At 45.5% G+C, this 16,260-nt stretch overlaps 1 protein-coding gene across 15 annotated transcripts in view; it reads right to left on the bottom strand.

The window, feature by feature from the left end:
- The window catches only part of TNS1 (tensin 1), a 421,249-nt gene that overhangs the window by 10,088 nt on the left and 394,901 nt on the right, over positions 1-16,260 (bottom strand). For all 15 annotated transcript variants that reach the window (XM_075609700.1, XM_075609701.1, XM_075609705.1 and 12 more), the window contains 10 exons: positions 11,823-12,003; positions 10,195-11,114; positions 8,968-9,054; positions 6,989-7,120; positions 6,498-6,590; positions 5,847-5,924; positions 5,474-5,545; positions 3,599-3,767; positions 1,544-1,612; positions 535-564 (listed from right to left, as the gene is read on the bottom strand). In XM_075609700.1, the coding sequence (XP_075465815.1) occupies positions 535-564; positions 1,544-1,612; positions 3,599-3,767; positions 5,474-5,545; positions 5,847-5,924; positions 6,498-6,590; positions 6,989-7,120; positions 8,968-9,054; positions 10,195-11,114; positions 11,823-12,003 (1,831 nt within the window). The remainder of the gene's footprint in view (positions 1-534; positions 565-1,543; positions 1,613-3,598; positions 3,768-5,473; positions 5,546-5,846; positions 5,925-6,497; positions 6,591-6,988; positions 7,121-8,967; positions 9,055-10,194; positions 11,115-11,822; positions 12,004-16,260) is intronic.

Here is a 16,260-nt window from a genome sequence, read left to right as displayed (position 1 = left end):
GCTCTGATGAGGTCATAGCCAGGTGATGGAGGATCAAGCTCCGATAGCCGTCACATCTCGTCTTATGTTATTTTCTAAATAACGAATCTTCCTTTTACTTCACTGCGTCTGCCCATTCCCAAGTATTATTGCATTCCTTTACCATCTCTATCGAGATGCTGTTCCATTCATCCACTACCCTTTTATTAAAGATGCACCATCTCAGAGTGATTGATTTGAAGTCTGTGTATATGTATGTATATGTAAGCGTGTGCGTGTGCGTATATATATATATATATATATATATATATATATATATATATATATATATATATAAAAATAAATAATCAGATGATATGTCCTTATCTTTGTCGTGGAGCTTTGTAACCCCCCCACCCCCTTGACCCTTGCGGACTGGAGTTGGCCACACCTGCTCTAGCAAGTAATGGATCTGTAGAGATAGTACACACCGTAGGACCATTACAATACAGAAAGTGTTAAGAGATCTGCATGGGTTTGTATATCGACACAAAATACTGAGAATATTGCACTCACTTTGCTTGGTTTCCATCGGTCTTCATCCACCTAGAGCAAAAGAAACACACCATTTAGGGGTTAATTTCCCACCCAATTAAGACAATAAAAAATATACAACATTTGACAGTTTCTTGTAGAGGAGACGTGCACTTTACATTGTGAATGCAGAAGGTGATTTGAGCATTATAGAGTGGTGCTGCCCCAATTTATATATTTTTTCTCCTGCTTTGGCCTGCAAAAAAATCCTTTAAAACACTGTAGAACATACAATCTATCCCTCATACTCACACATACTCCGCCTCATACTCACACATACTCCGCCTCATACTCACACATTCTCCGCCTCATACTCACACATACTCCGCCTCATACTCACACATACTCCGCCTCATACTCACACAGGACCCTCCTCTCGTACTCACATAGGCCCCCCTCACTCACACAGACACCTCCTTATACGAGTCATAGTCACAGGCCCCCTCATACTCACACAGACTCCCACCATATACTGTGCTCACACAGATCCCCTTCATATACACGCAGACCCCCCCATAATACTAACACAGACTCTCCCTCATTTTTACACAGACCACCCCTCATACTCACACAGGCCCCCCTTATACTCACTCAGACTCTCCCCACCCCCCAAATATTTAAGAGCCAGGACCCTTGACCCTACCTCTCAAAGCAGCAATTGCGACATTTTCCTGAAGCCGGGGAAAGGAGCAACCCCCTCTTTCTCTCTACCGCTGGGCTTAATGGCGCGAAACTGCAGGCCGTGCGAAGGTGCAAGGCATTGTGGGGCGCAACAACCGAGGACCCGGCGGTGAGTGGCAGGCGCCTTCACACTGCCTGCAGCTGTGCGCAAAGCCGCGCGGTGGAAAGGAAGAGGCGGCTCCGTCCCGGACTCGCGCAGATATCCGTAAAGTTATACGGATATCCAGTGATGACGAAAATCCCTAAAAACTGATAACATTGGTAAAAATGGCAGCACTGGGACAGCGGTTTCAGCTTAAAAAAAACGTACTTCCTCTCCTGTGGATCCAGATCACAGAAGGTGACGGTGTTCAAAGGATAATGTCTCCTGAAGAATAACCTGAAAGCAGAGAATTCCCCAATTAGTGCCATAATCTCCGGATTCCTGACTTTCTGGGAGAAGATACACCGTCCTTGGAATTAGAACGCGCTCCAGTCTTGGGCTATTCGCAGAAGGATGAATTAAAGAAACAGATGCTCACAAATGACACATGCAGCACCAGGTTCCAGCGTTAAGGAAAAGCCTCTGTGTTATCAGGGAGGAAGCTAAAAATATTACTCTGCACAGTCTCCTCTGCAAGTTACTATCCTTCATTGTAAGATCTCCAGTTTTACCCCTATTACTGATGTTTGGGAGGCTGGGGAAAGCTTGAGGAATCAGAGTGAGAGGTGAAGACAATTTAGGGCCTTTTTCTATCCAATCCGAAGTGACCCTCTGGTGTGTTTTCGGTATAAATCCCCATTGAACGCTAACGGCCGCTTCGGACAATATAGAATAACGCTGTAGGTGGTTTGTCCCATCCAATGATGTGAACCTAGGAGGCTACTCGGTCGGCCTGAATAGAACGCGGACGTGCTGAAGTAGATTTGCCTTTTCCATCAATCGGTCATTTAACTGGTCTTGAAAGTTGTATTTTATGCAGAAAATTATTATAAAAATCCCCGGCACGGATCTTATTTGTAAAATGCGATATAAAATCCTCTCTCCTTTTCTGCTAGTAAAGCTACAGTATTACAGTCTGAACTCCAGCAAAGTCTCACCGCTTTCCTTACCACACTGACCACTTCGCGCAGGACTCCAAGCCCCTCTGTTTTCCCCCACGGCTAACGTTGTGATTTGCATGTGATGTTTCACAGCATCCCTGGGCTATAACCAGTCATTGTAAGTGTCACGCGGACAGGCTGGCAATGAATCGGCATTATACGAGGGGCGGAGAGAAACCGGACAGTGCAGGAGGGGGGTTTGAGGCGTACAGCGGCTCCCAGCCCTCTGCTAGAAAACATTTATCCCGTGAGCCCCTAATTAATACATCTTATTAACTAAATCGCTGCACCAGCTTCCAAAGACATGCCCCACAATGCCTTGCAGCAGCTGACGCAGGGTACTGTGGGGTGCGACTTTGGAAGCTCCCGAGATAATTGACCACTGTCCCGCCCACACGGAGGTAGAGTTTGGGGGTCTTGCTAATCACGTAGTTCCTCCACAGGCTCAGAAACCCCCTACACTGCCTGGCATCTGCCATTACATATTTTGGGGGGCAAACCCCTTGGGGGGGACATCACACACCCCCAGGGGTTCACGACGCCCCTGTTGGAAATCACTGTTCTAGAAGTGAGTAGACACTTACTGATCGGTGAGCTGCTCAGTCTTATTGTATAGTGCCGCACCGAACATAATATCTAGCTGCCTATTATAACACCGACTTACCTAGGCACACTTCCTGTTGCATTACCAGACTTTTTCCATATCTCTGCTTGGCTGTAGAGCAACGTATTTCTTCATGACATGACTCCTCGTTTGTATGTAACGATTATTTTTACTCTGCTCCCTTTTACTCCCGGTTTTAATACGCTCCTGGTTTCGCCTTCCTGGTTTTCCCGTGACGCCTTACCCAGCATCCCTTGTCCACTGCATATTAAAAGAAATGCCTGTGTGCGCGACATACCGCTCCACCTCTGAAGGCGGAGGCTGCGAGTCCATAATCCATTGCTGATTGGAGCACACTACTTTCTACCACCACCTCTAGTAGCAACAAAGTCTTTGTATGAACTACAGCAGGAGTGGCCAACTGCAGTCCTCATGGGCCACCAAAGGGTTAGAATTTAAGGATATCCCTGCTTCAGCACAGGTGGCTCAATCAGTGGCTCAGTCTTTGACTGAGCCACTGATTGAGCCACCTGTGCTGAAGCAGGGATATCCTGCAAACCTGACCTGTTGGTGGCCCTTGTGAACTGGAGTTGGCCGCCCTTGTACAGTACCCTCTGTATCTGCCAATTTACAATACGTCTCAGGCATGAAGCGCCCAACATAGGAAGACATCCTTACTTTCTCTGGTTGTCGGTTAAGGTGATTCCTTGTGCGGACACTTTGAAGTGGACAATGGTCGCGCTGGGTGGGGGGTCCGCAGCCAGCGTCTCTCCTATGGTCTTTGCCACGGCCTGAGGGCCCGTCAGCGACTCCATGTCAATTGAGTTGACAAACAACACGTTGCAGGCTGGTGAGAGACAGACACGAGAAGCGACGTCAAACCCAAGCGCAGGAAATAACAAGTAATGTTCTCAGGGGGACTATTATTAACACATAAATAACTCCGATTCCTTTGTACAATGTTTTGTTGACATGGCCAACAATGAGCAAATATTTTGGTATCGCTTTGCATTTTGCTAAAAACATTCAGAAAGTGTACTCCGTTACTAAGGGTTGTATCAAGGCGATCAGGCTTTGGGGATCCCAGCGCTCTCGCCTCTTCCTCCTCCTGTTGGCGCTGGGATCCAAATTTCACCCAACAGGAGAGGGGAAAGCTGAAGGAGGGGGGCTGGGCGAATCCCCGAACCAGCGCAGGACTCACCCCATGGTAGAGACGAGGAAGGGGGCGTGCGTGTGTGCACGCGCGTGTAAAAAGATAGCTGGGGGAACGTGCGTGTCATGCGCGGGCATGGGGGTCTGACCTTACGCGGAGCGCCGCCTTTCCTTCTGCAGCGTCACCCTGTCATGGCGACGCGGTGCATTGTCATGACAACACGTTCTGCCGTGACATCACAACGCTGCAGGAGGGTCCCCGTTGCCGGCATGCTGCTTTTGGCCTCGCCAAAGGTAAAGGCACAAACTTAACAAGCCGATGTAATGAATGTTTGAAGGATGTGGAGTGGAAAAAAACTGTGGTCCATCAAGTCACCTGCCCTATCACACAGAGACAAAGTGACAGAGAGACCTATGGTCCAGGTGGCCCTCACTGCTTTGGGTTTCTTTGTAGTGGCACATTGTATATTGAGGCAGATTATGGAGAAATGAGGCTGAATTCATATTTGATGGAAACAATAAACACATTATGGACCATGTGTCAAAGCTCCCAGACTGGGTGTTGTGCGGCCAAATTTATTTTCAAAACATTATGTCCCCTTCATGCAACGTAGAAAGACAATATGCTCTCTGTGCTTGCACCAGCGATCAATATGGGGAGGGGTCATATGGAGAATCTGGGTGTTCTGATAATGTGGGCATGTGACCCCCTGACAACAAGGAACTGTGTGTGTCCGTGTGCGTTTTGTAAATATGTTTTGTGCCATGTGCTGACATGCAGCAATAGAAGACATTAATGGCCAGATTTTTCACGGGATCTGCCCCGTATATAATTCCTCTTCGACAAATTAACGTTGTAAACAGTTATTTTTAATATAAACACCCCTTGGTGGTTTACACACACACACACACACATATATGTGTGTATAAGTGTGTGTGTGTGTGTGTGTGTGTGTGTGTGTGTGTATATATATATATATATACACACACATACACACACATACATATATATATTTCTCAGATTATTATTAATTTTTTATTTATATGGCTCCAACACATTCTGTCGTGCAGTACAATGTGGGGGTAAGGACAAGAACAAGGCAACAAATACATACAATTTAGGACGTAATAAAACAATAGGTAATGAGGTCCCTGCTCCAAGAAGCTTAAAGCCAAAATAATGGATTTCCTACATAGTGTGAAGTTAATGCTGCCTCAGACAGCCTCTGTTTTATATAACACCTTGAGCAACCCAATCAAAGAACAACAATGACCAAACCAGGCCCAGTCTCGGACATGCAGTGCTGAACGGACGAGATTCTGCGCATGCTGCATTTTCTAGTTTCTCTTTGCACTTTCTTATTAGCACTGCGCCCCCTTCTGCAGCACGGGGGTACATACCTGCACCCTGCTTTAGCAGGTCACTTGTTGAATTGGTTGGAAGGGCTGTCTCTTTTGTCTCCTCAGAGGGATCTGTTAAGAACAAACAAGAAAACATTTCAGCTAAAACAGTACCAGGAAGGACTTCTTGCTGCGATCTCCGGAATTCAGGCACGTGTATTTACTACTTCAGCTGATTCGTCTTAAAGCAGAAGACTGGAATTGCCTTTCCTGGTTCTTACGAATGGCTGGTACAAATTATTTTTCTTGTACCTGGACCCAACAGCTTGTTAAAAGGTGACGTTAATGCATTAAAACATATTCACTGGGGTTACTTAGTATTATTTTACGAGCTTGTGTGCTGACATTTTATGACCCGAGATCTGACATTTACCTCTGTTTGGTATGACCAGTTTGCAAGGCAGTGCAAGGGGAGTGATGGAGTGCTGATACACCAGAGCAGAGAGGCACCCTGGGCAGGAGAAACAAAACCTTTAGTCTGAGGTGCACATAACAGACCGTCTTCATCCGCCACCACCACATCATTCTGATTTCCCTCTAGCACTGGGTCCCCAATGTTTGGCAGAAGAAACCGTTCATTATGCGCAAACGAGCTAATGTTTCATCAAAGAGAGTACACATGTAGCTAACACTAGTTTAACCCCTGGGGTGCCAGATAGCCTGGCCCTTTCTTGCATGTGGCTGATGCAAAACAATGGCCTCTTCTCCCGCTGGTGCGTTGAGTATGCCTCGCTGCAGCGTGCCAGCGGGTGCAATAACACTGGCTTCATCTGTACGTTATTTACGCGGGGCGATATTTAGAAATATTGCGGAATTCTCCTAGCCTCGTTTATCTCTGGCTTTATTAACCAATTCTGACAAAAACATCTGATCACTGACTTAAATGTCCTAATTGTAACAAAAAGATACGGTGGCCATTCTCGGCTAACTATCGCCCATCAAGTCAACTGACGATGGCAAGTTATTTATGTTGGCAGCCCTGGTGCATGCCAAGAGATCTGCTGTTCTGTATATGAAGACTCACCAAAGTATGGTTCATTGGGGCATCCCTTTAACTTCACTCCTCTGGGACTTGTCTCAATCAGAAAGTGCCTCACAAGTTCATTGGTGGCATCTCCTGAAGTAATAAGATAATCAATAGATGATGAATACACACACTTAGCCTTTAGCCAGGCATAAACACGAGGTTCCTGTGTGCCATTTAAGCAAGACCATGGTCTTCCCATCAGCTAGGACCTATACACCCCTCAAAACAAAAAAGAGAGGTGGAGGAGAATGTAATAAACACATCCAAGTAATCATTATCCATTACATCAATTATTGCTGGATAAGGGTTCCAGCTCCGATCAATAATCCTGATGCAGTGTATTTTGTGGCTGCATTTGGCTGACATGGCACATCCATGTATTTTACAGCTGACCCAAGGAGTTTCATACCTTTCTAAATGAAGTTAATGGAATGGTAACGTTCTGCTGTGTATGCGAGAAGTCTGCCGCTTGCGGGTCAATGAATTACCTTTCTTGTTGGGCTGAGCAGTGGTGGGAGGTGGCGTGGCTACCTTCATTGCAAGCCCATAGGCCCCTCGGAACGAGTGGCTGTCTCGGATAATGAATGTCCCTGGCTCTTTGTCTTTCAGTAGTGTGATCGCTGGAAATGGCAAAGCAGAATTTAAGAGACACTGCTAGATATAATAATAATACTAATAATAACTTTATTCCATGCAGCGCTTTTCTCCCAATGGGACTCAGAGCGGGTCACAATGACAGTGCAGCGCGCGGTACGCAGCACATAGGATTATTACAGGCACAGGTCCCTGCCCTGTGGAGCTTACACTCTGTGTGTTTGGTGCCTGAGGCACAGGGAGATAAAGTGACTTGCCCAAGGTCACAAGAAGCGGACACCGGGAATTGAACCAGGAGTCCATGTATCAAGGCAAAAGTAATGCAATTCTGGTTCCAAAATGGCATCAGATGTATCAAAGAAAAAAACCCAGCCAAATCTTAAGGGGCGTAAACTTTTCTTGGTAAAAATGCGGCACACATGTAGGAAACTCTTCCTAATACTTCCCACACACCCAGGTAGAATGTGGAGCAATGAATTAAAACCAATGTCTTCTTTATGTCGATAAATCCCCCCGATGGTGTTTCTAAGTCAATGCCCTGTGCTTTCGCTGCACACCGTTCTGTGAACGCGTTTCACATGTTTGTAAGGGTGTTGGAAACGCATTTTCTTTGAGCTGATATTAAAGTACTGGGGGGGGCGGCGGCTTCCAAGGACTCACCGAGAGAAAAGGTTCAGGCACATCGATGTATTTGTCAAACGGAGACAAAGTGGCTGAAGTAAAGCAGTCCGCTAATATAATGCGATCTGGGAGATTTGGTCGTGGGCTTTTGCGGTGACCAAATCTCTGCCGGTGTTTAGCCGCTACTTGCAGCCAGGACCTCTGGCCGCCGGTCGCTTTGCCTCCAGGGTATGTCCCTAACCTTACCCTAAAACCCCCCAATCCTAACTAACCATTAATACTAATGCTGCCCCCTACACTAAAAACCTTAACCCCTTACCCTAAAAACCTTAACCCCTTACCCTAAAAACCTTAACCCTTTAGCCTAAAAATCTTAACCCTTTATCCTAAAAACCTTAACCCTTTATCCTAAAAACCTTAACCCTTTATCCTAAAAATCTTAACCCCTTACCCTCAAAACCTTAACCCTTTATCCTAAAAACCTTAACCCTTTATCCTAAAAATCTTAACCCTTTATCTTAAAAATCTTAACCCCTTACCCTAAAAACCTTAACCCCTTTATCCTAAAAACCTTAACCCTTTATCCTAAAAACATTAACCCTTTATCCTAAACATCTTAACCCTTACCCTAAAAACATTAACCCCTTACCCTAAAAAGCTTTACCCTAAAACCCCTATCCATAACCCCCTACCATAACCGCTAAATTAACCCTTAAATTAACTCACCTTGGCGAAGTGGCCTGTGGCTGAGTGGCAAGCAGCGGAAGGTCACTTTGTGGCAGAACGTCGGCGGAGACAATTGGTTGCGGCGAGATGGCCGTGGCCAAATGTCCCATTCCAATTGAATGACCCCCATAGCAGCACATCTTACTACTCGGAATTCCCAGGAGTCTGTATCACACATGTGACAACCTCTTCCTGTTACCATCATTCACCTCTATACCGTCACTAGCCGATAAGACAGGAGTGCTCAACTCCAGTCCTCAAGTCCCCCCCAACAGGTCAGGTTTTCAGGATATTGAGGCACCTGTGCTGAAGCTGGGATATCCTGAAAACCTGACCTGTTGAGGGGACTTAAGGAGTGGAGTGGAGTCCCCCTGCTATGGGAAGAATCCATTCCTGCCATTTCTCCTGAGTCTTGCTTTTATTCTGAGCAATGGGGAGCTTTCCTTCACCTTGGCATAAGACGTATGAAAGGAGGTCCCTCCAGTAACCTGAGCCCTTAGGGACACTTAAGGTTTTTACCACTTACCTTGATCTCTTGAAATTTCGGGTTTGTACCAGTACTTGGAGGTGTCTTGCACAAACTTCACGTTAGCGCGAGTTTCAGGGCTGCTGTCTGAAGATGAGAAAACAAATAAGGAAATAAGTAGTGTTATTAGCCACACGTGTGATGGGCGTGAGTGAAATGAAGTACTGGACTTCCAAGTCTTTACTTTCAAAGCCACTCTACCAGCATTTACTTCTATAACTTACTGGCCTGGCTTAGATCATGGCTTTTATTTTATGAAACATGCAATATTTGCACCTTCCTGTGACTGCAGGAGCATAGGGCTGCCAGGTGTCCAGTATTGAACCGGACTGTCCTGTGTTTGGACGCTCTGTCCAGTAAAAAATGAGAGGTAATACTGAACATGTATGTGTTTACCGGTATTACCTCTCTGGACATAGTGACCTGAACGGCTTGGGGGGGCCGCGGGAGAGAGCAAAGCTGTTGTTAGGGGGCTGTGCAGCTTCCTCCATCCTGATTGACTGCATTACCCAGCAGCAGCCAAATCAGAAAGAGGTGTCAGGAGCCTGAAGGTGGGGCCAAAGAGAGGAGGAAACAGCATTGAGCGGAGAGACGTGAGGTGTGTGTGCGAGCACGTCGCACCTTTCACCATTGTGTCCAGTATTTTTGGAGGAGCCACCTGGCAACCCTACAGGTATATTGGTGACAAAATGTAAAGGTATTACACTACACTATGATTTATGAGATGTTCATACCTCTTACATAAAGATCGAGGTTTCTTTTCAAATGTCCTTATTATAAGCTTATGCTGTTTGTTTCTCATAAAAGGAAATTTGCAATACTTTGTTTTGAAGTATCCGTACTGCACAACTGGCTGACAAGTGTATAAACATACTGGGAATTTCCCCCCCAAACCTCTCCAAGATCTAATAGAAGGCATTCCAGGTTTATTACGGAATATTTAAGTTGTCCACTTAATTATAAAGACTGCGGTTTAGTAGAGTTATCAAGTCAGAGAGCTAACTATATTGGCATTTGTAGATTCAAAAATACATTTTGCCAAAACGTGTCTGGCATGCATTTTATAAGTTGTCCTATATCTTGAAAGTGGATCGTACTTGTACATGTGGAACTTCGTGGCATGCCTGCTATGGATATATACTACGTCTTACCAAAGCATGAAGCTCTTACAGGCATGTGGAAATTTGGCTACGTCACATGCTTTATAATGTGGCTGTGTAACTGTACCTGGCATAGAGAACTTGGAGAAGTCTGGCAAGGTATGCGTATATACCATGGTGCTTCCACCACTGGGGCTGGACATCCCACTGGACAAAGGAGAAGAAGGCTTTCCATTCAATGTGGAGTAATTGGGCAGACTGCTGGACCTGTCACCAGATGACATCCTTCTCTTCTCAGGCAAGGAGGGTTGTGGTACAGGACTCTCTTGCCTGTAGAGGGTGGAATCAGGAGACGAGGAGGATGGGCTGCTCATGCCATGGTAGTAGGCAGGAGAGACTGGGAAGCACGGAGTGGACGGAGCCTGATATCCTGATGCGCTGCTCTGTCTTGACAGTGTGGGTCGCCTGTCTTCGGGGGTGGAGTAGCCATACATGGCATGTCGATCCAAGCTGGGACTTCCAGGAGTTCCAGGCGCACTTCCTGTCATCACACCCTGGTGCCGTGTAAGACTTGGACTACCTGGAGTCACTGCTACATTGTTGTGTGTTCCCAAAGGATGCCTGCTCATGCTTGGACTTCCGGGGGTAGTTGACATATTAGGGCTGACCATTCTTCGTCCAATACCTGGGCTTGGAGGTGTGTTGGTACCCACTGTTCTATGAAAAGATTGGGGGCTGCCGTGAACCACATGTGTGGTTAATGCATTGGCTTGAGGTGCATTGGCTTGAGGTGCATTGGCTTGAGGTGCAGAGTGCCCATCTGTTTGAGTGATGGCATAACTGGGGCTATAGTTATAGGTGTCATAGCCACTGACGGGAGTCCCCACATACGGCATCATGTTAGAGATTGGAGACGTGTTCTGGTAGCTGCTGTGGGGGGAGTGTTGAGACAAACTGGTGGATCTAAAACTAGAATCCGCATATGGCTGTGTGGGAGTCGGGATACGAACACTGTTCTCAGCTGATGGATAACTTCTCAGGGAGCTGCTGTGAGGATGAAAAATTAAAAAGGGCAAGTGATTGGTAAATCTGAAAATAATCAATTGGTCAACAACTGACTTAAACCACCAGACCTAGACCCTAAACTCATTGATTTGCAATGTGCTTTAAATACCTTTCCGGAACTGTACAGCAGGGTTTAAGCAATGCAGATACAGAGACTAAATTAAAGTAAGTGCAAGGATTACTAGCAAAAGTCATAAGCAATTCTTTCCCTATGTTACTCTTATGTCATCCACGGGAAAACTTCATATACAATCATGTGTGATATTTTACCTTTTGGAGCGAGCAATGCCACTTGGATCATATCTCTTTCGCTACATAGTTTTGCTTTCATGGATTAGTAAATTCCCTGTCACACATTGGTGAGAGATGGGGGAGATACACCCAAAGCACCGTTCACAATACCATTCATTTGTGGCTGCAGCAGGGGCTCCCCTATTATCCCCAACACATTGGTGGGAGCAGCCCCAGGCCCCTGTGTCACCATGTCTGTCAGCTTAAGTGGGAAAGACTCAATGCCCCATAAACCGTATTTGTCTCTGCCTCTCTATGTCACCCTGACGGCCTTGCTGAACCATCTTTCCTCCTTTCTCTGAATCATTGCATCCAGAGTAATAAATGTCTGACATGTCTCAGTGTTTGACTATCGATTGTAAACTGTGATCTCCATTCAGACATCCCTTGGATCCTTACCCATCTGTGCTGTGTATAGGGCTGCTGGTGGAGATAGGACTGGAGGAGGTGAAGGTATTGGGATAACCAACATTCCTCATCAGAGTATCCATGTTGTATGTGTGCGGGGTGGTAGGAGATGGAGAGACTCCTCCAGTTGCAGCCGTCCGAGCCACTGATTCAACATAGCTCCTGGGTTCTACTGTAGAAAGAAGCAGAAGAAACGGTCACCACAATTTTGTTCCTCTTAGGCAGTTAAAGTATAGTAACTTTCAGGTGAGAGGATGTCCAGATGGAGTTACCGCTTCAAAGAGGAAATTATAATCAGCATGACAAACCAAGGCTTGGCCAAGCAAAGTTACACACACAAGTGCACACAAATGTGAGTTAACAGAACAGATGTGTTAAAGTTTCTGTATGGATATTGTCACTCTTATAACCCATGAATTTATGATAGCAAGACTTTCCACCACAAAAGGTAGCGATATTCATTCAACAAAATCCTTTTATAAAAGTAATTAGGAGCCTGTGTACTACGATTTAATTTATAGGGGTTTTTTTTGTGCGTCAAACTCTCAGTGCTACAAAGTAACACAACCCTTCAAAAGACGTGCACGGTATGAAGACTTCCTACGTGTGACGCATAATTTGTCATTTGAAAGGATTTTTGACACGTCGCCCCCAATGCTCAATAAAACAGAATACTGTGTATATTTTAATTATAACTAGTACTGTGTAAGTAAATAGAAATGATTAGTGTCATTTTATTTATAACACCCATACTGGGAAAATAGTACATTCTGTAAACCTAATATATTGAAACATCCGTGCTGCGTCAAATACATTTTGGGTCGATTCATTGCAACTTAATCCGGCGCTAACACTATGAAGTCTTTTTGATTTAAAAGAAAGTAAAGTATTTTTGATGCTGCTGGCGTAGTACACAGGCACAATTTAAAATGAGATTGCCCTGTGTCAATTTTGTGCCACAGAAGCCGATTGTGACGCTGTACATATAGTGTAGTAGGCCACATTGGTGCTTTTGCTGATGTCTAAGCTTTATTTTTCATTTTTATGTTACATACTGAAATTATGATAGTGCCAGTTGGGGCACCACTGCATGGAAGTTCCCACTAACGTCAATGGGAGTTTGTGTGATAGTGCCCCGATCGGCACTATGGCAGATTAATGAAGAACCCCCATGAGCTCCATATTTTCTAAGCACTACTAAGCTGTAAGGCACCTTCACCCCAAATAATAAAGACATAATTGCCAATTGCCTTCCCTGAGGCCGAGAGGCTCTAGTTCTGAAGTTGATCAAATAAAAATGGCATTGATGTTTGTGCAGTCCTTGAACGTACCACAGCAAAATGAAACCTTTTCATGCAATACTTTGTTTGCTTTATTTGCGTCTCTTGCATCTGTTAAATGAATTAATAACAAGCAGTGTATTAAACGAGATGCCAGCACCGAAAGGGTTCACATAGAATTCCCAAGAAACTCACAATGGGTTAATTAATTTCCCGTTTCCTTCTCTCACCACCTCTTTTCTCACACAGACAAAGGGGAAGGGAAAAGCCCAGAGAATATTCCATGAATAGTTAATTCTTTCTTTATACCCAGTTTCCACCGTTCATGCTTCAATGGGTAGCTCTTTCTGAGTGCCCCACTTTCATCCCATATACAAGCCTGCCCCGTGACTCTCACCCAGACGGTGCCAGAATTGGAGCTCCCGACATGGGCAGTAACCATTTCTCTACTGGAAGGACTTGCTTTTTAAACGAATTTGTTATACGATAGTGACTGTGTGTGTAGCACTATACAGGGGAGGCTCTACAGCGGGTCATTACTTGAAAGGTAGGCTGTTATCCGTTGATAATTGTGGTGTGCAGAGCAATCGTTCACTAATTATTTGATGCATCACAATTCATTACAATCCCTGCAGCAGAGAGGTTAACTAGAAAAATGCAGAGGCGCATCCAATGTCGGAAATGAATGCCCAACACTTGTCTAGCCCAAGAGGGCTGGTGTGCTAGGCTCGTGGGAGCATTGTTCCTTTCTTGTTGTGCGGGAGGTTACACTGCTGAATGAACCCAGATGAGAAAATGTCCCAATCAGCTACTTGTACACTTGTGTGTTATTGTGTAGGCAGCACAGAGACAGCACGGCATGACTAGAAAAGCACGGCCATCCACCTTACAAAGGGAAGGCATCGTCAGCTGGTTCTTTCCCTGCCATTAGAGGGACTGACAGAAATAAAGGACAGATGACCCATTGAATGGCACTTACACTCTAGCACAAGGGGTGGCCAACTCCCGTCTTCAAGAGGCACCGACAGGCCAGTACAGTAATAAGTACATTAATGGGGGCAATTACATGGGAACATTTTCACAGGTGAACAAGAACAATTTTTTTTTTGCCTTGTTATGCCATCGTGATTTCTTCTTCCCATTATAATCGCTACTAATAACTGTTGATTTAACGGAGGTTATTTATTAAGCTGCTATAGTGCCCATCGGGTCACTGCCATACTTAAACCCTCATTGACTTAGAATCGGGACGATCGCACTTTGATGAATAACTCCCTTTTACTCTTTGGGGGCTATTTATTACAACATCTTGAAACTGTGGATGGAGAGAGAGAAATACATGTCCTCCACTAGATAAAGATGAACGAGTGTCCAAGAGTCTAAACATTGGATAAAGATGGTTTTCTCAGTTTCCACGGGCCTTTTAAAATCTAAATGCAGCCATGATAATACTCATTGGAATTTGCCATAATATCTATGAACTTAGGTTGCTTATTCATCTTGCTTTTGCTTAAAAAGAACTGAAGCCATGAAAAAGTCTCTTTCTTCTGACTGTGGAATTCAATGGGGAATTTTGGCTGAAAATGGCCAGATCAGCCGCTTTGGCACATATAGAATCAGCCTCTATGTATAGAAGGTGTATTACACATGACATGGCACAAAGCCACCTGTCCGCTATCGTATGCAACAACAATGATCTCATTCACTGCTAACAAGTCAGCACAACCTCACTGTGAGCTGTGTTACTGTTACTGATCAACTCAGCAACATGGGAACTCGGCTCTTTCAAACGCCAGTTACCTGCAATGCAGAATGAGCTGCAATCATTACAATGTAACACTTCACCTACAGTCCCCCATGTAAGGCCTTGTACATAGTAGCCGTGCGCGACGGAGCGTGTGGTATCACGCGCGTCTGCTGCGATCCATGGCCTCAGGGATCTGGAGGAGGAGGTGCGACGGGGGAGGCGTCCAAGATCAGCAGTGATCAACAGTTAAGAGGCGTGCCCGTGACGTCACGTGAGCGGTTCGCCCTCATTGGCCTGAACCGCGCGCGATGTGACCCATCCGTCGCGAGACAAAATCCGAAATTTTACCTTGCGGAGACGCTGCTGCATCGTCACTTTGTGCACGACCGCTCAATGGCCGTGCTCATTGCCCCCGGCCGCGCTTATATTCCCGGCGACGCCGACGTTACGCTGCGGTCGCTGAAAAAATCAAATTGAATTGACTTCCAGCGATCGCGACCAAGCCGTCACGTGCGCTTATAGTAGGAGCGGATTCAATATATTTGTTTTGACGCAACGTCCCGTCGCCGGGACTATAAGCGCGGCCTTACGGTCTTTTGTTTGCAGCGCTGGCGCCGTCGCACTGACCGTGCACATGGCCGTAGTCCTACGTGAGATATTTACATATGGACTTCCCTGTCACTCTACTGATACATACAGAGGGAAATAAAATCACATAGCAGCATATGCTTGCCTGAAATCTCAAGGGCATGGGGCATATATGCTGAAAACAAGCATAATCCTGCAGCTCAATGTAGCAGAGAATGCAGAATGTCTCCCTCATGTACAGAACAAACACCTGGGTGTCATCACAAACCCTTTCTACCTTCGACGACAGTTTTCGCGAGCAGTTTGATAGAACGCAGGTCCCGTAAAATCCAGCTGCTGCTCATTTTATGCTCTCCAGGTTGGAGCGGTTTTTGGCACGGTTTAGGGCTGAACTTTTGCTCTGTGCATATGCTTTTTTTCCTTCTACACTCCACATCAGCCCACGTGACTGCATCTGCATACCAGTGACTTATAGGGAAGCCTCTGTACTGTATCCCCTCTACGCGAGGAACATTCTTATAAGGTAACATTCCCTTGAAATGATGTACGTGCCCTTCCTTAGAGAAATTACACAGGCTACAAGAAAAGTTATTTTTACTTGAAGCTTGTAGGGGCCCCACTTAATAGCATGATGAAACCTTTCCATGTATAAGAACATTAATCACAGTTTGTGCGCTGTTTAGGTTATTCATTTTTTGGCCATCTATGCGTGCTGTCTATATTTAGAAGTATGGGATCCAATGGTCTGATTGTTCAATTTCATGCAAATTCAGGAGTCTTGCTGGATTAAACCTCATGCTGGTGATGTAAAGAT

This window comes from Ascaphus truei, chromosome 7 (assembly GCF_040206685.1).
Source record: "Ascaphus truei isolate aAscTru1 chromosome 7, aAscTru1.hap1, whole genome shotgun sequence".
NCBI classification, from domain to species: Eukaryota; Metazoa; Chordata; class Amphibia; order Anura; family Ascaphidae; genus Ascaphus; species Ascaphus truei.
The sequence above is the reverse complement of the archived record's forward strand: the minus strand, read 5'-3'. Positions and strand labels throughout refer to the sequence as shown.